The sequence below is a fragment of the Balaenoptera musculus genome, chromosome 1, assembly GCF_009873245.2.
Source record: "Balaenoptera musculus isolate JJ_BM4_2016_0621 chromosome 1, mBalMus1.pri.v3, whole genome shotgun sequence".
NCBI lineage: Eukaryota > Metazoa > Chordata > Mammalia > Artiodactyla > Balaenopteridae > Balaenoptera > Balaenoptera musculus.
This window is the reverse complement of record NC_045785.1, coordinates 44,129,442-44,154,163: the sequence shown is the minus strand read 5'-3', so window position 1 is coordinate 44,154,163 and position 24,722 is coordinate 44,129,442. Positions and strand designations below refer to the sequence as shown.

General features: G+C 37.4%; 1 protein-coding gene across 1 annotated transcript in view; it reads right to left on the bottom strand.

Moving 5' to 3' along the window:
- The window catches only part of ZYG11B (zyg-11 family member B, cell cycle regulator), a 75,598-nt gene that overhangs the window by 33,925 nt on the left and 16,951 nt on the right, over positions 1–24,722 (bottom strand). The window contains exons 2-6 of the mRNA XM_036858969.1: positions 19,293–19,458; positions 13,241–13,995; positions 4,049–4,189; positions 1,282–1,458; positions 270–334 (exon numbers count right to left, since the gene is read on the bottom strand). Of these exons, the coding sequence (XP_036714864.1) occupies positions 270–334; positions 1,282–1,458; positions 4,049–4,189; positions 13,241–13,995; positions 19,293–19,458 (1,304 nt within the window). The remainder of the gene's footprint in view (positions 1–269; positions 335–1,281; positions 1,459–4,048; positions 4,190–13,240; positions 13,996–19,292; positions 19,459–24,722) is intronic.

The window sequence follows — 24,722 nt, the reverse complement described above, 5'->3', positions numbered from 1 at the left end:
TTCAGCCCACAATATTGTGCAGATATTCTAAAAACTATAATCAATATAAATTCTTATGCAAAGGGCTATGAAAACAGGGGCCAATCTGTTATCATGAATGTCAAAGCACTAAATTAGAGAAAGTAGATTTAGCATTCTATAAGGCAACGCACAATCCCACCCACTTGACTAATTGTACACCAGGAATATCCTGAATGGTAAGAAATGACCCAAGACATATTTCTAAAATTCCATTTTGCCCCATTTTAAGTTCTAGTGCTATCACTTGCCTGTTAAATGGAACATCTTGAAGAATTCGGTCACTGCAAAGTGAAAGGAGGCAATTCTTCTGTAACTAAAGAACCAAAGGGAGAAAAAAAATCCTGAATAAAATATTATTTTATTTTTTAAATAGGGGTAGACTCTATAAAAAAAGAAAGATTGATAAAACACCACTTATTTCTTAAAACCTTTATTCTGCCCACCTACTGTTCAAAGACTGACTTCCACTGGGCCCATATAAGTTTACTTGCACATTTTTTTTAATCTTTTCTATTACATGAGAAATAGGGTAATAAATAGGATAACTCCAGCTAATCTCCCTCCCTTCTGGTGGCCTTTGGGTGGGTCTTATTTTGTCTTCTGTTCACCTGGCTTCCAGAGTCCATGAACACCAAAGCTTAAAGTTCATCTAGTTTGGCAATTGCTCTCAATGAGGGAAGCTGGCTTTAATGACCCACTCACCTATCTGGGTTGCCATTTTTACTTGGTTTTGCACCTTTGAGTATTTTTTACTAACTTGCCAACTCACTGTTAAATTTTAAGAGTTAAAAATGTAATTCAAGCAGCATTTTTAGTTTTCATCCTGAGGACAGGACAGGTTTTGTAGTCTACCTATACTGCTAGAAATAGAATATCCATGTCTTACTCATTTCTCTATCCCAGTACTTAAGTACTGAGTACTTGAGTAATGAACCAGTGCCTGGCTCAGAACAAAAGCTCTACGCCTATGTCTGTTTGCTGAAATTATCACTAACTCAAGGTCTAGGTGCAAGATGTTTTGTATGGCTTGCTTTATTTCCCTCAACATTTGGACTGAAATACTTTTAGGCAAGGAAAGCATTCTCTAGTTTTCTACTTCTCTATTGTCCTGCACTCAGTCACACCATAAATTTATTACTTCACAGCCTCCAAAGGCATTTGAATTTCCAGGCTTGGTCTACTAAAATGAACTGTATGGAGGTGGGAGATGGGTAAGAGACACTAAAAGGACTATTTGAATGGGAGTTCCCATATGCTTACCTGCTGGTGATTGGGAAAATGTTCCATGGCTTTGAGCAGCAAATGGGTCACATCAGCCAGGAGTCGCACAGGCATTCCTGCAGCAAGATCCTGCTTCGTTAAGTTAAACACACAGGCACTTGCAGCAAGTTGCACTGGCAAATTCATAGGGTGGTTTCTCATCCCAGTAACCACAAGCTGGAAAAAAAAAATTAGCTCTTTTGATCCAACTTATAAATATAAGCTCTCTTCATATAGCAACATTACTTTGTTGATCTATAATAATTTCTAAGATGTCTTAAGTATCTTTTTTATCCTCACGTGCAGAGCCTAGGACATAGCAGTTACTCACCAATATTTAGTTCCTGTCCACCTGGTCAAGGTAGGTATCAAGTTGTTCATGTCCAGAGATTTTTCTGTAAGGCTAAAGAATCTTTTCTATTTAGGGAAAACATCTTTGTATTTCCAAGACCTAGTTCAGGGCCTATTATATGCTAAGCACTAAACAAATTCTTACTGACTTGAAGACAGTAAACCAGAAGCAAACTTCACTTTCAAATCCCAACATTCAGTTCCTTAAGAACACTGTTAAAGTTAGAGTACCATAAAATCCATTCACTTCCCTCTGGCTGACGTAACTACTTCTCTCCTTTTCCTCTCTCCTCAAATCCCCAACAAATCCTCCCCATTCCTCACTACTGGCTGAAGACCTTGCTTCCAGTTACCCTGAGAAAACTGAAGCAATCATAAAGAACTTCAGATTCTCACTTCCACATGTACCTCCTTACCAGCATACACATGTGCATATGCTGTCTTCCTGCCTGTTACCATAAATGACCTTTTGGGGCTCCTCTCTAAAGGTAATCCCTCCACTTATATGCTAGATTCTTCCCTTCTTGTCTACTCAAGGACACTGCTTCAGCTGTTCTCCCCTTTCACTCCTGTTATCAGTTTTTTATTCTGTACTGGATCATTAATATCAGCATACAAACAAGCTATTTTTTTCTCCCATCCAAAAAAAGAAAAAAAAAAAACAACACACACTTCTTCAGCCAACTACCACCTTTTTCTTTGCTCTCCTTTGCAAGAATCACATTTCTCTCTGCATCATTCTCTGAATGAATGAATGAATGAATGAGTAAATATTTCAGATCAGGACTAGAGGTCTGGTCCTTTGTTACTCAGGTTCACAGTAACCAAAACCAAAAAATGATAATGCATATACCAAGTGCCAACATCCTCTGGTATGTACATAGGAGGTGACAGATGTTGGGGGTAACACCTTAGGACTTAAATGTTTGTTACTGGTTCCTTTCCAAACACCCCATTCTCAAAATCTAAGAAACTGGGAGGTTAACGCATTTCTGGCTCTGACACTAACTTTCTGTTACTTAACCTCACAGACCCTCAGGTACATAATCTGTAAAACAGGAGATAAAACTTATCTCTTGGGATTGTCGTGCCCACTAAATGAGGTATCAAATATAATATAGTCCTATACTCATTGGTTTCTAAACTGAATGTGCATAAGGATTATCTTGGGGGATTATTAAAATGCAGATTCCTGTACCTCACGAATTCCTGAGGTACTCTTAATTTTCCTTATAATTCCTGTACCCAGCCCTATTGAATCTAAATTTCTTGGAGGTTCACAAATATGCTTTTTATTTTTTTTTATTTTATTTTTTTAAAGATTTAATTTATTTATTTATTTATTTATTTATGTATTTTTTGGCTGCGTTGGGTCTTCGTTGCTGCGCGCTGGCTTTCTCTAGTTGCAGTGAGCGGGGGCTTCTCTTGTTGTGGAGCACAGGCTCTAGGCATGCAGGCTTCAGTAGTTGTGACTCGCGGGCTCTAGAGCGCAGGCTCAGTAGTTGTGGCACACGGGCTTAATTGCTCTGTGGCATGTGGGATCTTCCCGGACCAGGGCTCGAACCCTTGTCCCCTGCATTGGCAGGTGGATTCTTAACCACTGCACCACCAGGGAAGCCCCTTTTAAAGATTTTTTTTTTTATGTGGACCATTTTCAAAGTCTTTACTGAATTTGTTACAATATTGCTTCTGTTTTATGTTTTGGTTTTTTGGCCACGAGGCACGTGGGATCTTAGCTCCCCAACCAGGGATTGAACCCGCACCCACTGCATTGGAAGGCAAAGTCTCAGCCACTGGACCGCCAGGGAAGCCTCTCACGAATATGCTTCTTAAAATAAGCAGTATCCCAGACTTCTGATGGATAGAGGACCACATTCTGACAAACAATGTCCTAAGTAATCAACAAAATTAAGAATCCTCCTTTCTTGCCTTTCAAAAGCTGTCTTGGTTAAAATATCTTAATTGAGGAATAACGCAGATTAGTTACAAAAGCACAGGAGGTTCATAAATTGCATGGAAAAGTGCCTTATAAAATTCCAATATTGTATTTCTTAAAAAAGCCTATATGGAAGCAATACAGGGGTAATATACAAAGCAGTGTCCTGATTCCAGTCATATATTCCATTTTCTACTACAGCTGGTGAAAACATATCACAGTGATTATTGGTTTTAGACAGTTAAATATGAACTTGAAGGCATTTATATTGCTTAAATGAGACTACTATAAAACTTCAGTAACACTATGCAACTATCTCCTCTCATTCTCATTTATGGCTAATAACTGAAATTATACATTATCAATCCCATTATAAAAAACCAAAGACTAAATGCAAATTTTCACTAATTTTCTTCACAAAACTATCATCTATCTAGGAAGACAATTTCAGATTTCTCATATGCAGTTTCTTATTCTTACCTTTAAAATTTCTGGTTTTGTTTTTTCCATCACATGAGTCAGGCTAAAAAGGTGAAATAGAGCTTCCCGGACAAAGAATGCCCGTTCACTGTACCGCTTCAATGCTTCTGCAATCTGAGTTTCATTGGCTTCTCCAGACACCTTTGAACATAGACAGAAGATGAGTTTTTAGGATTCTTTTCAACCCTCTAACTGTCTCTATCCAAACATCATTTGTGTGGATGGCATCCAGGGTAGCTTTGCAAAGCCTGAAACAAATGGGAATGATCACTTTCCAATCCCTCCAGAAAAGTCATCCTATGGAGGTGTACATATGCTAAAGAGATGTATATTAGATAGGCTCAGACTCTACTATAAGTCTATGGGTAAAATTTTCTGTACTGTACCTAAAATAAATCTCAAGATATGTAACACTATTTATAAGGTCTTACTACCCATGATTAGGCTCCTACCTGCCTCTTAAGGTAACCCTCTCCCCCTAACTCACAATGTTGTAACTACAGTGGCCTTTCTTTTATTTTTTTTTATTTTTATAGCAGTGTGTACCTGTCAATCCCAAACTCCCAATCTATCCCTCCCCCGCACCCTACAGTGGCCTTTCTTTCTGATCTTTCAATAAGCCAAGCTCTTTCCCAGGAAAAGGCTACTAAATATAATATCCTCTCTGAGTGAAATCTTCCTCTCTTTCTCTACCTAATTTCTATTCATCCTTCCCATTTCAAGTTAAATGACACTTCTCTAGAAAGGCCATCTCTGACCCACCAATCTAAATCAGGTCTCCCTGAAACACCTCCTTCATAGCCATTATCATAACCCCCCTAGTAGACTGACCTATTCACCACTGTACCTCAACAGGGAGCATTGTGTGTGCTCATAATAAGCACTCAATAAATACTTATCAAATAAATGTATTAATTAATTTTCCCAGATTTATCAAGCTCCCACTCAGCATCAAGAGGTGCTGTTCAAAAGTAAGTTTATCTAGGAATTTCCCATTTATACAGGTTAATATCCTTAAACTGTGGTTCATATACCATTGGGTAATGAAATGTATATTAACAGGAAGTGGCTTTTTAGAAAAGTAATCCAACTAATGAGTAAAAAAAGAGGGCTTCCCTGGTGGCGCAGTGGTTAAGAATCTGCCTGCCAATGCAGGGGACATGGGTTCGAGCCCTGGTCTGGGAAGATCCCAAATGAGGCAGAACAACTAAGCCCGTGCACTACAACTACTGAGCCTGAGCTCTAGATCCCATGAGCCACAACTACTGAGCCTGCATGCCACAACTACTGAAGCCTGCGTGCCTACAGCCCGTGCTCCGCAACAAGAGAAGCCACTGCAATGAGAAGCCTGTGCACTGCAACGAAGAGTAGCCCCTGCTCGCCACAACTAAAGAAACCCATGCAGCCAAAAATAAATAAACAAAACTTAAAAAAAAAAAAAGAAACTTCTAGACTATCACCATGATCCCCAATGAATAACTAGGTGTTGAGTGTCAACAACTGCTAAAAATCACAGAAAGAAAAACAACCAGACATTATGTACTTCCTTAATGAAAGAGCACAACACCTGAGGGTCCTGCCAAAGGGATCAAACATGAGTTTGATTAAGTCACTAAATCCAACTACCAATTTGCAGAAAATACAAAGTCAGTGAAATATGCACTACAAGCACACAATCAAGAAAACCCAGGTTGAGGGAGACTCTACAAATCAAAGGGCTGGATTCGTTAATACACAAATTATAAGGAAAAGAAAGGGATGGAGAGGGAAATTACAAAAGATACTCAAAAGACATATAATTTTGAAAAATGGGTAAGATTAACTAAGTGCCTAGAGGTAAACAGTTGGATGATAAACTATTTAAAAGAGCAAGGACATGATTATCATTAAAGTCTGGACAGAGATTACTTTTGTGGGGAAGGAGGGAGTTGTGATCAACTTGTAGCTGACAAGTTCTATTTATTAACCTGAGTGATGGTTTCAAGTGTGTTCATCTTATTTTCACTCATTAAGGTATACATTTGTTATTTATGGTCTTTGCATCTGTCTTATTTTACAGAAAGGTAAAAAAACGCAAAAAAACAAAACAAAACCAAAACCCAAAACCCAAAACCCTGCTGTTCAGAGAGAGATAATCTTCTCATTAAGGTGGAAGACTGTCTTTTTTTGGCAGTACCATTATAAAAGGTGACAAAAATAAACACTTTTAAAATATATTACTCAGTAACTAGGTTTTATATGAACATAGAGTATTCAGGCGGGAATATGCAGCTTTGAGGAAATGAAGGGCTGCATCATGGCTGACATTTCAAACACTGATAGGATATGCTACAAAGGTCTAATAAGAATTAGACTACAGTACAGATGTGTACCAAGTGACACAAAGGCACGTTTTGAGCATTTGTAAGATTGTAGGAATAACAGTGGAAGTTTCTTTACAAAATGCTTTTTAAACTATTTATGTATAATATACATACATAAACATTGGTCTTGACTATGTATTCACATATATAAGCAGTTATTGAATAATAAAAACTTTCCAAGTATTCAGTTCTTTTGGAATCATCCCGTACTTTTTCTTAGATTTTCTTAGATTTGGAAAGACACTGAATTATTATGTGAGATAAAAAAGATTGTATGACGGAAAACACATTAACGATAATCTTCATCAGACTTCATCAGTCCACATTTGGTTGATTCCAACAGCTTTATATTAACTTACATGAAATGTAACCTCAAGTTACCTTTAAATATAAAATTAAAGAATTTTTGTTACTTGAATGTAAATACTCTAAACCAAATTTCATTGCCTGTATGTTTATTCAGTGATCAACACTTCTCTAGCCAGTGATAAACCCTCAAATCAAGCAATCTGGCTCCTCAAACTATACGCATCTTCAATTCAATCAATTCCGTATGCTAGATCAAAAAAAAAACAACGAACAAAACAAAACAAACAAGTGGCTGTATGCACTAGTTTCTGCAAACAATTTAAAACAGAGAAAATACCCCTAACCACTAAATTAAGCCTTATTAATATTTAATATATGGATTAAAACTAAAATGTATATTCTAAGGAAAAACTTTCTTATAGCACTCAGTATATAACTCTATTATAGCATTTCTTACAATGGATTAAAGCTATTTTTAAATTGGTCTGCCTCCTCTCCACGAGACTAGAATTCCTCAAGGGCAGAGGCCCTAGCTCAGACATCTTTAAAAAGTACTTAGTGTTTTTTAAAATGGATCGACTCCTTTGCTTAAAAAGACTTATATGTACCTTCACTGGATGTTGATTACTGCAGTTTAATATAGGAGTCTTAGTTCTCAAGGGAGAAGTCTAGGCTAGAGATATAAATTTAGGAGTCATCAGCATATAGGTTTAGGGCCTGGGAGATTAGGAAGAACCAATAAAGGAAATCAAGGGTGAGTCCAAAAAGCAGGGAAAAAACAAGACAAGTCTGATATCCTAGAAACTAAGTAAAAAAAAGTATTTCAAGAAGGAGGACAAGATCAACTGTGTCAAATGCCACTTTAGATCAAATAAGATGACAACTGAGAATATCGGGTTTTTAGCACACAACCAGTGATTCTCAGGAACTGGGAACCACAGCTTGGTAAATAACCCCAGAGTCTAGGAATGAGGCAGCCAAAAAACATAAGAGTCCTAATTGTGGAGAAGTGGAAGGTTCAAGAAACTGATGCTTACAGACGAATAAATTGGATAGGGAAACAGAGATGACAGAGTTGGTAATTCTGTGGTAAGAAAACCATCTGTGTTGGGACTAGAAACAGAGAGGAAAGGAAAGAACTAAGATTCTCAAATACAGGCAATGAGATGTAGTAGAAAGGACACATACCAGGCTCATCAGCTGGCTGTGACCCTTAAGAAATCCATTCCCTCCCACTGAGGACAATACCTCCCACACAGAGTCAAGAGATCAAAATAAATAATATATATGAAAGTGGAAAAAACAAAACTTTTGTTCTTATAACCACCCACTAAGAGCACCATATAATGCCTCATAAGGAATACTGGGGAGTCACACTGTCTCTATTTCCTGCATCTTTCAGTGCGGTCTAAAAAACATGTAAATCCAAAAATGTCAACCTAAACTAGTTTAAAGCATCACAATACTAAGACAATCATTTCAGACAAGTTTTTCATCAACTTTGCTAACTTGGAAAATTCTAAAAAAGGAGACAGAGCAATCTCAGCTCTCTTCCCTTAACATGACCTATTATTTTTCAGCTCTCAAATTAGTAGTCAAACAAATAATTTAAAAGAAACATCAATTTTTTGGCCAAGAGGTACATGAAAAGATGCTCAACATTACTAATTATTAGAGAAATGCAAATCAAAACTACAATGAGGTATTACCTCAGACCAGTCAGAATGGGCATCATCAAAAAATCTACAAACAATAAATGCCAGAGAGGGTGTGGAGAAAAGGGAACCCTCTTGCACTGTTGGTAGGAATGTAAATTGATACAGCCACTATGGAGAACAGTATGGAGGTTCCTTAAAAAACTAAAAATAGAATTACCATATGACCCAGCAATCCCACTACTGGGCATATACCCTGAGAAAACCATTAATTCAGAAAGACACATGCACCACAATGTTCACTGCAGCACTATTTACAATAGCCAGGTCACGGAAGCAACCTAAATGCCCATCGACAGACAAATGGATAAAGAAGATGTGGTACATACATACAATGGAATGTTACTCAGCCATAAAAAGGAACGAAATTGGGTCATTTGTAGAGACGTGGATGGACCTAGAGACTGTCATACAGAGTGAAGTAAGTCAGAAAGAGAAAAACAAATATTGTATATTAACGCATATATGTGGAATCTAGAAAAATGGTACAGATGAACCTGTCTGCAAGGCAGAAATAGAGACACAGATGTAGAGAACAAACGTATGGACACCAAGGTGGGAAAGGAGGGGTGAGATGAATTGGGAGATTGGGATTGACATATATACACTAATATATATAAAACAGATAACTAATGAAAAAAAAAGAAACATCAACTTTTGTGTATAGTTGAATAAAGGGCAAAGTTCCAATGATCTCTATTTTTTAAAAATTATTTTAAAACAATGGTTCTCCACTTTAGCTGCATATTACAATCACCCAAGGAGCTTTAAAAAATACTGATGCCTGGGTCCCACCTCCCTGTGGTTCTGATTTAATTGCTCAAGTTCCTCAAATGAATTTTTTTAATTAAAAATTTTTTCCAGCTTTATCAAGATATATAATATTATACATGCATATATCACAAATACATCATGTAAGTTTAATGCGTAAAATATGATGAGTTGATACTTGTAAATATTGCAAAATGATTAGCATGATATGGTTAGTTAACACATCCTTCATCTCAAATAATTACACTCCAGGTAATTTTAATTACAGTCAAGGCTGAGAATCACTGTTTCAGTGTTTACAGAGGTGGAAACTAGATGATAGCAAATAAAGTAGGTGTTTCCTAGAGCCAAGATTTCGAAGTAATAACAGTTCCATATGTGAAATCAAACTTGTTTCACAGAGGCATTGTGGAACACAGATGTCCTACTAGCCTCAACTGAAAAACTTAGGCTAATTCACTCTAGGGTCTGTTGGTGGTAAGAACAATCAGCAAAAACTGTACTGCTCAGGAATCACAACTATTAGAGGATCTTTGCCTTGAGAAGATTATTTAGTGTAGTGTACTAGGGACACATTCCTTTCATCCTTCAGGACACAGGTCAAGCTCACATCTTCTGGGAAATCCTTCCGAAACTCCCAGTACACAGAGATAAGAATTCTTCTCCTTTGATTTTTACAGTTCTTTACTGTCTGACCCACTTCTTAGGGAGTTAAGTAACACTAAAATAGTAATTTACATGTTTATATTTCCTTTACCAACAAGCCCTGTGCTAGAAATCTATCTTGTTCCATAACAAGTTGTATGTAAGTTCCTCAAACTTCTTGCTGCCCTGCACCTGGCTTATGTGACCTGGTGAAATCTGACCCTGGCACCTACTTCTCCAGCCTCACTTCATCGCTCTGCAACTTCTTACTCTGGAACTCTAGCCACAGTGGCCTTCTTGCAGTTCCTTGGATGTACCATGCTCCTTCCTACCACACATCTTTTGCATATATCATTCTCGCTGCCTGGAATTTCCTCTACCAAGCTACTCATCCATAAGATCTTCACTTATTCATCAAGTCCTCAGAGAAGCCTTAAACTAAGTCGAGTCTCTCTGTTAAACATTCTCAAATGTAGTATTGTATATCTTCTAGATTCTCAGCACTATGCAGTTTAAAGCGTATGTATGCATGCATATTATATGTTAATATATGTATATGAGGACTTCCCTGGTGGCTCAGTGGTTAAGAATCCGCCTGCCAATGCAGGGCACACGGGTTCGAGCCCTCGTCCGGGAAGATCCCACATGCCGTGGAGCAACTAAGCCCATGTGCCACAACCACTGAGTCTGCACTCTAGAGCCCGTGAGCCACAACTACTGAAGCCCACGCACCTAGAGCCCATGCTCCACAACAACAGAAGCCACCGCAATGAGAAGCCCGTGCACTGCAACGAACAGTAGCCCCCGCTTGCCACAACTAGAGAAAGCCTGCGTGCAGCAACGAAGACCCAATGCAGCCAATAAACAAATAAATGAATAAATAAATAATAAAATATTAAAAAATATGTATATGAAATATAAATATATGTATTTAAAGCATATACCCATGACATATGAAACTTCATTGTTTGACTCCCTCACTAAATTACAAGCTCCATGAGGGCAAGAGCATGCCTGTTTTGCCTCACCATCAAATCCCCATGTCCAGCACAATACAGAGTATGCACTTAATAAAATATTTATTGAATGAATAAAAAAGAATGACTCAAAATAATTTCTTACATTCTATTTTTTAAAGTCTACATTTACAAATAATCTAAGAACTGAAATGTTTTAAAATGTTTATAACTAAACTTTCCTTCTCCTTTTTTGAGATCAATAATGGTTGCACAAAAAAAGGATCCCTACTACACTGTTGGTAGGAATGTAAATTGGTGCAGTCACTATGGAAAACAGTATGGAGGTTCCTTAAAATACTAAAAATAGTGTTACCATATGATCCAGCAATCTCACTCCTGGGCATATAACTGGAGAAAACTATAATTCGAAAAGATACATGCACCACAATGCTCACAGCAGCACTATTTTACAATAGCCAAGATATGGAAGCAATCTAAATGTCCATCAACAGAAGAATGGATTAAGAAGATGTAGTATATATACACGATGGAATACTACTCAGCCATAAAAAAGAAAGAAATATTGCCATTTGCAGCAACATGGATGGACCTAGAGATTATTATACTAAGTGAAGTAAGTCAGACAGACAAAGGCAAATACCATATATCACTTATATGTGGAATCTAAACTATGAGACAGGGGCTTCCCTGGTGGTGCAGTGGTTAAGAATCCAACTCTCAATGCGGGGGACACGGGTTCGAGCCCTGGTCCGGGAAGATACCACATGCTACAGAGCAACTAAGCCTGTGCACCACAACTACTGACCCTGCACTCTAGAGCCTGCGAATCACAACTACTGAGCCCACGTGCCACAACTACTGAAGCCCACGTGCCTAGAGCCCATGCTCCCCAACAAGAGAAGCCACTGCAATGAGAAGCCCGTGCACAGCAGTGAAGAGTAGCCCTCGCTTGCTGCAACTAGAGAAAGCCTGCACGCAGCAATGAAGACCCAACGCAGCCAAAAAATAAAATAAATAAAATAAATTTATTAAAAAAAAATAAAGTATGAGAAAAATGAACTTATGTATAAAACAGAAACAGACTCACAGACATAGAAAACAAACTTATGGTTTTCAAAGGGGAAAGAGGGAGGGATAAATTAAGAGTTTGGGATTAGCAGATACAAACTACTATATATAAAATAGATAAACAACAAGGTCCTATTATATAACACAGGGAACTATATTCAATACCCTGTAATAAACCATAATGGAAAAGAATATGAAAAAATCACTTTGCTGTACACAAGAAACTAATACAACACTGTAAATCAACTATACTTCTATAAAAAATAAATAAAATAATGGTTGCTCAAAAAAGATACCTTGTCATTTTGGTCACAGTATTCATTTCTAGGCCATCCCTGACTCTGCCCCCGGTAGGATCAAATGATACTTCTGCTTAAGCGGTGTAGGAAGTAGGGGAAAAAAAATGGGGCTCTGGAATTAGACAGATGTAGATCCAAATGTTGGTTCTAACTAATAGTAAATCATATAATTTCTATGACTCTGTTTCTCACCTATAAAATGGAGTTAATACCTATCTATAGATATTGGCATATACAATATAAAGCACCTATAGGATACAATGTATGTTAGAAGAATACTAGTTTTCCTTAACGTGTTATAATTCTATCCTTCAAAGTCTGATTCAGATACCATCTTCCATCAAGTCTAAAATTCTCCAGCTAGAAAAAATTTCTCCTACTTTCTTACAGCAACTACACTGATCCTTGGCTTTATAGTTATAACATCACTACTACTATCGGGCTCCTTGGAGGCAAATCCTATATCTTTTTCATCTTTGAATCCCAAGCTGTACCAAGTCCAACAGATGTTTCCTGAACTGAATTTAAACCATTAGGCATGAGAAACCTTAAGAAAAGCAAAATTTTACCATTTCTACAATAGAGATCTCCTTGGAGAACTTGCTCTCCCCTCAGATACTCAATTCAACAAGGGGCATCCCTAGTTTCTTTGAAGTGATCTTTTAGAAATGGTATGTTTAAGTGGTTCAAAATATCTAAACATTATCATCATGTCAACAATCATTTATCCAGGGCCTACTATATGACTTCCACTTTACATATATAATTATTAATCTTCAGAAGAATTTTGCAAGGTACGAATCATATCTATTTTATAAATAAATGTAAATTCAAAAAAGTTACATCATAGCTTGCTCTGCGTTGTGAAGCAAGTAAGCTGGGATTTTAATTAGGACCCTAACTCTAAAGCAAGCCCTTTCCACTATATAATGTCCTGTTTCATGAACATGTTCCATATGTTATTAGACATTCACCTTAATGGAGTCTTATGCAACTAAAACACTGGTCAGCCTGACAAAGGAATATATTTTTAAAGTCTAACCTTCAAATGTCCTTCGCCTGTGAGGAATTCAGAGTAGCCAGCATCAGTGGCCAGCAAACCTACAAACTGCATGCTGGGCCGTTGTTGTATAAAGGCTTCAACAGCTTTATCTGTCACATGCTTCCTCCCAGAGACATCCAGGGAGACGAGGTTGGGCAGGATGTCCTTTTGTTCTAGTAATCGAAGAGCTATGTCTGATGTAAACTGTTTATCATCTGAAATATCAAGATGATTCAGATGTCTTAGTTCCCGAACAACATCCAGTATCTGGGTAGTTGTCATTTTTAAACATTTCAAGTGATGCATGGTTAGAGACTTGAGTCGGTCTTTGCAGGCCAGCAGAGCCGTGATGTCTGTGATCGAGGTGTTAGAAATATCCAGGCTCTCTAATCTTGGCAATGAGGCAACTTCAGCCAGGTCTTCATTATAAAAGAGAACGTTGGTGATGCTTAATGCTCGAAGGCCAGAAAGCCGGCTAAAGCACCGCTCATAAGGATCTTCGAGTGAGAGAGTTAATGAGTTCAGCACTAGGCACTGGAGATTTTGCTGGATCCATTTGTTACTGCCAAGCCCACTGATAATGTCTGTAATTGTGATATCAGCATTCACACCTGTGGCATCAAGTTCCACTAACTTGTGGTGGCAGAAGGCTTTCCGGAACGCAACGGCAGAGATCTTGGCTTTGCGAATGCAAGCTCGTTTTAAGCGCATCTGGTTGCCCCTAAAAATACCTACAGTTGCATCATTCAGGAGACCTAGGAAAAAACAAGCAGCATTTTAACTTCAAAAAACGGTTAAAGGATAGCTAAAATTTCCAAAGCACTCCCATGTAACAATATTTCATTTAATTGACATAACAATTCAGTGAGGTAAGAATATGATTATCTACAATTTATAGATGAGTAAACTGGGGTTCAAAAAAGTGGCCTTACAAGAGCACAGAAATAGCACATGGCAGAATCAGGACTGTGGTAGACACTATTGATATTTACTAACATCTGGTTCTCCTCCCCTTACTGGACACATGGACAACTACGTTTCCCAACCTACCCTTGGACTTAGATGGGGCTATGTGCCTAGATCTAGCCAATGGTATACCAGAGCCAAGTACAAAGTATCATGAAAGCAAAGAAAAGGAAATAATCCATGATGCCTGGAATCTGAAAAAGATCTTTTCATGGAAAAGGTGATCTTTGAGAAAGTCCTTCAAAGATGAAGGAAAAGTTCAAAGACGGAGAAAGAAGGTGAGGGGAATTAAAGGAAGAATAAACAGCATCAACAAAGCCTTAGAATACCTATGGCAAATCATTATGCTGTACACCTGAAACTAATATAATGTTACGTGTCAATTATATCTCAATTTAAAAAATGGGAAAAAAAACCCAGCCTTAGAGATGTGAAAGCCCAGCACACAGTTAGAAAACAACAAGTAGCTCTACACTGCTTGAACATAAGAAACAGCTAGAGCTATAAGGTGTCTCCCTGGTAAAGAGAGGAAAAAGAATATAGGGGAAAACCTAGATATGAGTGAGAACATGGTACATTTCTGGAAATTTAAGTATGGAAGTGGGAAGAGACAAGAAATGAGGCTAGATCACTCTGAAAGGTGAAGAGAAGAAACCAGACCAGCTAGGGGTCTTGGGACACAAAGAACAATACGTTGGATACTGGGTTTTTTCCTTGCACCATACATCCCAGGCTTAAAGTCAAAGAAGTGGGCAATTGGGAAATACCAACAAGCACACACAAAAGTAGCTCCCCCCCAAAATCTGCTCACTCTAGCCAAAGTATCAGGAATGGGGCAGCCTAGCAAGGCGGGCAACTTTTAGACAGTAACTACTTTACTTCAGTCAAACACCAAAGAAAAAACTGTGGCCACACCCTCACCCACACCAGCAAATGCCAAGAGGGGAACCTAGACTTTCAATCTTGCTGTAACTAGTTGCCCCAGTCTCCCCACAGGGAGGTGTTACAGAAGGCTGAGTAGGGAGCCAGGACTTTCATGTCCATCTGGCAGTAATGAGGTGCTCCTCCCCCTCCATGCTGGAGTGGTGTCAAAGGAAGCCTAGTAGAGAGTCAAGACTTCATCACTGCCCAACAGTAAGCAATGAGGTCACCTCACCCCAACATGCTGTCAGTGGAGGCCAACTGAAGAAGAGAAATGAGGTACTCATACCTCCCTCAGCTAGGGCAGTATCAGTAGACACCTAGTGGGGAAACAGAACGCCAATCCCCTGCACAGCAATAATGTGGAGCCCCAAGTCTTGGGTGTCAACAGAAGTCAAGCGGGGAACCAGAACATTATCCCAATCCGGCAATAACAAGGCAGTGCCTCCACCTTCCACTGCTAAAGTGGTGTCAGAGACACAGACTAAAACAGTAGTCTCATAACATAATACCCAAAATGTCCCGATTTCAATAAAAATTCACTCATCATACAAAGGACCAGTAAGATCTCAAACTGAAAAAAGACAATCTATAGATGTCAACGCTGAAATAACACAAATGTTAAAATTATTTTATGAAGATCTTAAAGGAGCCATCAGAAAAATGCTAAAGTGTACAATTACAAACATGCTTGAAACAAATGGAAAACAAAAAGCCTCAAAAAAGAAATAGAAGATATAAAGAACCAAAGGGAGGGCTTCCCTGGTGGTGCAGTGGTTAAGAATCCGCATGTCAATGCAGGGGACATGGGTTTGAGCCCTAGTCTGGGAAGATCCCACGTGCAGCGGAGCAAGTAAGCCCTTGTGCCACAACTACTGAGCCTGCACTCTAGAGCCCATGAGCCGCAACTACTGAGCCCGCATGCCACAACTACTGAAGCCCGTGTGCCCAGAGCCCGTGCTCTGCAACAAAGAGAAGCCACTGCAATGAGAAGCCCACGCACCGCAACTAACAGTGGCCCCCACTCACCGCAACTAGAGAAAGCCCACGTGCAGCAACAAAGACCCAATGCAGCCAAAAATAAATAAATAAAATAAACAAAGGAAAATTTTAGAATTGAAAAATACAGTAATGGTTGGGCTAAACAACAGAACAGAAGGAACAGAGGAAAGAATCAGTGAACTAAAAGATAAAAAAATAGAAATTATCCAAACCTAAAGAACAAGAAAAAAAAATAGACTAAAAAAAAAAAATTGAACAGAGCTATTTGTCCCAGAAAGAGAGGAGAAATAGGGTAGGGTTGAAAAAGTATTTGAAGAAATAATGGCTACATACCTATCAAAATGACTGAAATAAAAAATAGTAATAACACCAAATGCTGGCAAAATGCAGAGAAACTGGGTCAGTCTTATATTGGTAGGAGTGTAAAATGGCAAAGCCACTTTGGAAACAGTTTGGCAGTTTTTTAAAACCTAAACATGCAACTACCATAGAACCCAACAGTAGCACTCCTGGATATTTATCCCAAAGAAATTAAAACTTATGTTCACATAAGATCTGTACATGGATGATTACAGCATTATAATATTCATAATATTAGATATTATATTCACAATAGCTAATAGATATTATATTCATAATAGCTAATAGTTAGATATTATATTCATAATAGCTAAGTAGCATTATCATTAGGTGGTAAAATTCTTATTCTGATTCCTAGCTTTTATCCACACATTTCCTGGAAGATTTTTAGCTTTGAGACAACAGACACAATGAACAAAGATTATGACAAGAGAATCACAGAACCAAATAAGTAAAACTCTTTAGTATCAGTCTTATTTTAATAAGGATTGCCACCAATATCATTAATCCTTTGAATCAGGTAAATAAGTAAAAAATTTTTAATGTAAATAAATTATTATTTAAAATCATTATGCTATTAGAAAAAATATATTATCAATTTTAAAAGCATTCATAGGGAATTCCCTGGCAGTCCAGTGGTTAGGACTCCACGCTCTCACTGCAGGGGGCCTGGGTTTGATCCCTGGTCAGGAAACTAGGATCCCACAAGCCGCGTGGCACAGCAAAAAAAAAGAAAAAAGAAATTCACAGAACTTTTTTCCCATTTTATTATGAAAATTTTCAAACACACACACATTTATCAAACAACTTTCTTAAATTGTGACAAAAATTTGTTCTTTTGCATATTAGCAGTATCCACTCCTGACTGAAGGTGGATATGATTTTTACAAAGAGATTAAATAATTCAGAACACTTTTTGGTGAAAAAGGCAGGTAATCACATTGGGGAAACACAAATGGGGGCAGCACATTGTTTCTCTGACTCTCACTTTCCTCATCTGAAGGCAGTTTGAAAAAAAGAGGTAGAAAACACATTTTGATCAAGCATATAACCTCCCCAAGACATTACTCTGGAGGACAATTATTTAGTTACATTTACTTAAAAACTACTTTCATTATTTTATCCATATAAAGCATTTGCCACAGTCCCTGGTATATAATAAGCATTCAATAAATGTTAGCTGCTATTATTAACCAATAGTAGTCATATTTCAAAAGGAATCTGGCAAAGTTAAAACTTCAGTTAACATTTATTCTTTTGATTGACAAGACTAGTTATATATATAAATATTTAAATTGAGCTTGGTAAGTGTAATCATTAAATTGAGACCAGAAAGAAATGTTAACACTGGCATGATCTCTTAAACTGTTGTGCAGCTTTGTAAGGGACCTTTAACTTTAACATGGATAATATCTATTGAAATTTACCCTAGTTCCTTTGGCAGGTTGGAAGAATTCAAAGACACTACAGACTTGAGCAGCTTAGTGAAAACCAAGGAATGTAGATGTCTTCTTCTTCCCTAAATTACTCCAAAATACCTCAATTACAGCCTTATTTCTCCCACCTTTCCTTGGAATGCATTATCTGCATTTGTGTTCGCTCTCCTCCTTCCTTCCCTCCCTCCCTCCCTCCCTCTCTCTCTCTCTCTCTATATATATATGCGCCAGATAATGGTATACACTTTTGCTGTGACTTTAAGTATACATAATAAATTTATATACTTATATTTAATATTTAATAAAATATAATATTTATAAATATATTTCTGTTATTGGATTGTCCAAAAAGTTCGTTCGGGTTTTTCCGTAAGATGTTTTGGCCAACCCAATAGATGTGTATGTGTCTGTGTGTATATACATATTTAAAGTCACAACAAAAGTGTATACTGTCATCAGGCATCTAGGAGCAGGAATACCTCTAATGTAGGTGTAGGAAGGTTGTGTGGCAGTGAAAAGAGCATAGATTTAGGATCAAACAGATCTGCATTTGAACCACGACATTGATTAACACTGTGACTCTTAACAAGTTACATCTCTGAACCTCAGTTTCCTTACCTGTAAATAAATTGGATAAAAATAGCTACGTTATAGGTTTTTGAGAAAAGTCAAATTCAAGAAAAGCATATAAAATACCTGCCATTATTACATGCAAGAGGCAATCAATAAATGATAATTATCATTACTGCCACATTTTCATTCTATTTTATAGTTGTGGGAAAATTGTGTTTCTTACTTGTAAGAGTTTATACACCCTAAATATATAAAGGCATTATATCTCTTTCAGCTTAAAATTTATATAGAGGTAACAAAAATTATCAATATACATAACCAGAATTTCACAGATAAATCTTTCATAATTTATTTTCAGAATTTGTTTTTGAAAAGAGAAGTAATAAATTAGCTATGATTCCCATTTCAAAGGTCAAAAGCAGAAACTAGTTTTTCCATAGTAGTATTTATTTATTGATTTTCCTGCTGCCAAATGGTAATGTAAGGTGTTTTAGACCAGCAGACTTCTAAACTGCTATTTTGGAAGAGAAGTTATTTTTGCCCTGAGAATGGCTTCTCAAAACAACAAAATAGAAGAAACAAACAAAAAAATGATTTGCCACATTAGAAAAGAAAAATGCTTATCACAAATTATAAAGTGGCAGGATTGGCAAAAATAAATGAATTCCTTTTCCTAGAATTAGGATTTTCTGTTATTTCCACAAAAATCATTAAATGGCCACAGTAGAATTTCAAAATCCAATGCCAATTAACAGCACACAATTTCTGTTTCCTCTGTTTATTTCATTTCTTACCATGAAAAGCCATGGTCTGAAGCAGCCGATCAGCCACCTCCTGTGGGAATACTCCAGGTTCCTGCAGACACAGTGTTCCATCTTGCCTTGCTGAGCAGAACTTCTCAAGGTGAGTAGTCAGGAAATTCAAGCAGATATCAAGTAAGGAATAAGGAGATGCCTCCTCCTTGGATCCCAGCAAGAAACAAAGGGAAAACAAAAGCCAACAAGTTAGTTTCCAGAGAAGTGGAGAACAAAATATTCATTTCCTTGTTCAGCAAGTACTTTTATTCAAATGTCTACCTTGTGCTAGATACCATGTTAGGCAGTGGGAATACAACATGTGGTCTATGTTCTCAAGAAGCAGGAAAAGAGAAACATTTAAACAAATATTTACATAAAATCTATTAAATACTAAATATAGAGGATATATTGGGTAGTCACATAAGCACATAGCAGAGTACCCTAATCAGTCCAGGATGGTCAGGGAAGACCTCAGAGGCACAGCAGATTAATCTTCCTAAATTACCAGCCCTAAATTACCCTCTACTGCTCAAAATGTCAATGGACTTCATGGGGCTGAAGACAAAAGACAGAATTCTTAGATTGTTAGAATGATGATGCCTGAGTCCCTCCAAAATCTAGCCCCAATTTACTTTCCAACTTAATCTCCCACAAAATTCCTATCCCAACCTAATAGTTCAAATATGATCAGTTTATTTGGGTAAAAGAATGTGCTATAGGTGTTATCCTCAAAAAAGAAAAAGGTTAACACAGTTATTCCAATCTGAGGAATAAAGAACTAATCAAATAAGCAAAAAGATTAAGTATAAGGGTTTTAATTACAGAAATAAACACTCTAAGTGTCCCCAACAACAATAATATAACTAAAATATAATTATAGTAGCTACCATCCGTTAGGTGCTTTCTATATGACTCTGCTGAGTGTTTAACATGATTATCCATTATTTCATTTATTCCTCACCCCTACTTTACAAAGCAGTGAAGGATTATCTTCATTTTTGCATAACTGAAAACTGGCTCAGAAAACTAACATCTTTCTCAGTATTCTACACACAGTAAGTGACAAAGTGTAGCTTCAAATTAAAATCTGACTCAGGAACACAACTCTTAATCATATTATACTACACATGTGACATTTTAATGGCTGAATAATATGCAGCCATTAAAAATTATAGTTCAAAGATACATTAATCAATAGAAAAATACTTATAATAAAAAGTAAGTTTTGGGCCTTCCCTGGTGGTCCAGTGGGTAAGACTCCGCACTCCCAATGCAGAGGGCCTGGGTTCGATCCCTGGTCAGGGAACTAGATCCCACATTCATGTCGCAACTAAGAGTTCACATGCCACAACTAAGGAGCCCATGAGCCGCAACTAAGAAGCTCGCCTGCCACAACTGAGGAGCTGGCGAGCCACAACCAAGGAGCCCTGGAGCAGCTACTAAGGAGCCAGCAAGCTGCAACTAAGGAGCCTGTGAGCTGCAACTAAGGAGCCCACGAGCCACAACTAAGACCTGGAGCAACAAAATAAATAAATAAATAAACAAAAGTTTTTTTAAAAGTTTTAAAAAATACATAGTTTATAGAACTTCCTCAACCTGATAAAGGTCATCCATGAAAAACCCAATTAGTATCATACTTAATGTTGAAAGTCTGAATACTTTCCCCCTAAAATCAGGAATAAGACAAAGAAATCTGCTCTCACCACTTCAATTCAACATTGTACTAAAGGTCCTAGAATTAGGCAAAAAAAAAGAAAAAGAAAACCAAAAAGAAAGAAAAAGAAAGAAAGAAATAAAAAGCATACAGATTGGAAAGGAAAAGTAAAACTGTCTCTATTTGCAGGTAACATAATTTTGCAAAAGAAAATCCTAAGGAATTCACACCAAAAAAACTATCAGATCTGAAAAAGAAAAACCAAAAACAAGTTCATCATGGTTATAGGAATATAAGATCAATATATAAAAATACCTATATTTCTATTCACTTACAATGAAAAATATGAAAATGAAATTAAGGAAACAATTCCATTTAAAATAGCATTGGGACTTCCCTGGTGGCGCAGTGGTTAAGAATCCACCACCTGCCAAGCAGGGGACATGGGCTCGATCCTTGGCCCGGGAAGATCCCACATTCTGCGGAGCAACTAAGTCCGTGAGCCACAACTACTGAGCCTGTGCTCTAGAGCTTGTGTGCCATGACTACTGAGCCCATGTGCCACAATTACTGAAGCCCGCATGCCTAGAGCCTATGGTCCCCAACAAGAGAAGCCACTGCAATGAGAAGCCTGTGCACCGCAAGAAAGAGAAGCCCCCGCTCGCCACAACTAGAGAAAGCCCGCGTGCAGCAACGAAGGCCCAATGCAGCCAATAAATAAATAAATAAATAAATTTTTTAAGTTATTAAAATGGTTACATACTTTACAGTTTACAAAGCGCTTTCACATTGACACATTTGATATTGTAATAACTGAGGAAGATGGACAACAAAGATATTATTTTTTAAGATGAGGAAACAGACTTCACAAAAGTTAAATGGTTGGCCCAATGAAGCAGAGACTGTGAGCTGCCAACCCTAAAACTTGTTCTTCTTTTCTTCCATGTTAATAAAACCTTTTATTTTTACCTGGGCACAGGACCACTTGTAACAAAGACTATATATCTCTGTATCCTCTGCAGCTAGGTGTAGCTAGGACACATAAGAAAAAGTTCAGAGGAAGTAATTCTTCAAATTCAACTTCTGCATCACAGAACTTTGTCTATTCTGTCTTATTTCCTGTGTTCTAAGTATGAATTCTTTCTGCTTTTTCTACTCTTCATTGTACCATCTTTCTAAATGTCTAAAATTCATCACCCAGATGAAACAAGATGCCCTTTGACCTCCGTTGGTAAGTTTCAAAATGATCTATTTATTTTACAAAAGAGAAAATAAATGAAAGTTGGGTAACTATCAGAGGGGAGACATCTAAACCTTCTGAGTACATAATTTTTAGAAGTCATTTTAACAGAACAAACCCAGGTAGTAACATATGGACATTTATAATATTTAATTAATCATTCTAAAAAAATTTTTTCCAATTGATAAAATGTCCACAAACAAAAACAGGTTTTTAGACCCCACAAATTTTTCCTTTTCAAAGAAAACTTCCCCTTATCTCTATGTTAATTCCTATTAGTAAGCATAAGACTTTTCTAGTCAGCTGCTCTTCTACGGGGAAGTACATGTGCCTAATAGTTAATCCACCTGGGCTTTGGAGCTAGAGTGCAAATCCCAACTTTTCATTTACTAACTGTGTGACATTACACAAGTTACCTATCCTTTCTGCTCCTAAGTTTTCTCATCTTATAATGTAGATAATAATAATACCTACTTCATAAAGTTGCTGTGAGGATTCAATGAGATAAAACAGGAATCAAAGAACTTAGAATAATGGCAGTGCGTCTGGAAACACAGAGCTTGTAAGGGTCAGAGGCAGGATTCAAACCCAGGAAATGTAGCTCCAAGAGCTTATGCCCTTATCCACCATAATATACTACCTTTTCAACTTTATATACAAATTCTAAATATGTTATCTCACCTGATACTCAAAGGTCTGTGATGTGAACAAGGATAATCATCTCCATTTAAAGAAGAAAACAGAGACATTATATATCAAGCCAAGGACAGGACTAGAACTGTACTCAGATTATCTGAGAGCTACTCCAAAAACTATACTGCCATCTGTGACTCTCCAAATTCCAGTACTTTAAGCTAATACAGAAGTATTGAGAGATCAGTATTTCCTATTTTAGTAGTAGTAGTAGTAGAAGCCGTGCTGCAGCTTGCAGGATCTTAGTTCCCTAACTAGGGGTTGAACCCGGGCCATGGCAGTGAAAGTGCCGAGTCCTAACAACTGGACTGCCAGGGAATTCCCCTTATTTTTAAACACATAGCAGCAGCACAGGAGGACTAACAAAGAAAGGATAAAGCAGAAGCTGGAATTCCGTGTCTAAACAATTCATCTCTTGGAAATTCCTGCTCAGAGAGATTTTTCCCTTCACCAATTAGGCATACCCTAGGCAAAGTAAAAACAAAGTTCCTACTAAAAAAAGCAGAAGGGAGAGAAGGTCAAGTCTGATTTCATTCGGATCATAAGGAAATCCACACAGTTCAAAGACTAAACAATTTCTAGGAAGAACAAACAGGAAAGTTCTTTCTAATTAATTGAAATGGTTTCTACTCAATCTGGACCAACCCAGCTCTTCACTGCATAGCTTTTATCCTAACACTCTCCTAAAAAAAATTTCAAAGGCTGCATATCATCTAGAAGCACAGTTCTCATGCTGGGAACACATTCAAGGGGTTCCTAGCAGAGGTGTGCCAGGGGACTAAAGCTACAGTATTAACTTCGCACATTTTAGAATAGCAAACACACTAGAAGCTTATTTGAGGGGATGAGAGTATGGGAGGTTGGGGGAGAGGGAATCAAGTTATGCAACCAGTAAATAACTTAAAATATTTTTGTACTGAAACAAATATATTATGTAAAAGGTAAACACTACATGAATTTTAAGATAAAACACAAGATTACCAAGAAATTCCTGTTTGTAACACTGGTTTCAAGTAATTCCCTTTTCTATCCCACAGCAAATTTAGTTACCTCTGCTGTTAGAAGTTGGAAAAAGAGAGACCTAAAGAATAAAGTGTAAACAATTTAGTAAGGTATTCAAAACGTTTTACTAACTGGCTCCAACCTTCCTTTCTAGCTGCATTTTCCACTTTTCCTTTCTCCCTCCAAACATGCTACCTACTAGATACACTAAACTGAGTGTTCCCTAAAGCAACCTACTATTTACCATCACTTCCTAAGCACTGTAACAGGCACTTTCACACCTCTGAGCCTTTTTTTAGATTAGTCCTTCTATGTGGCAAAATCTCACACATCCTTCAACATTCAGTTCTGTGAATATCTTTCCTAATTTCCAGGGCAGAATTAATTTGACCCTCAGCACCTGGGTAATTAATCTGCACCATTAACTATTAGCTATTATGTACTGAATGACAGTTGTGTGGTACCAGGCACCAATCCAGCAACTTTATATATACTTGCAATCTTCCAGACAACCTTGTTTTGAACAAAGTAGGTAAACTAAGGCTCAGAAAGATTAATTTACTATGAAAGATAACACAGCCAGCAGATGGCAGAGCAAGAATAAAAATTACAAGAGTTATCATTCATGAAACACTATGTCTCAGGTCCTGGGTCAGAGCTCTTTAGATACACGAGCTCTTTCAATTTCTAGATTCTATGAATCAAGCACCATTACAATATGCATTTTAATGAGGAAACTGAGGTTTAGGTTAAATATCTTCCCCATATACACATGGCTAGCACGTTGATAAACTGGAACTCCAACTCAAAAATGAGGCCAAAACTTGTGTTTTTAAGC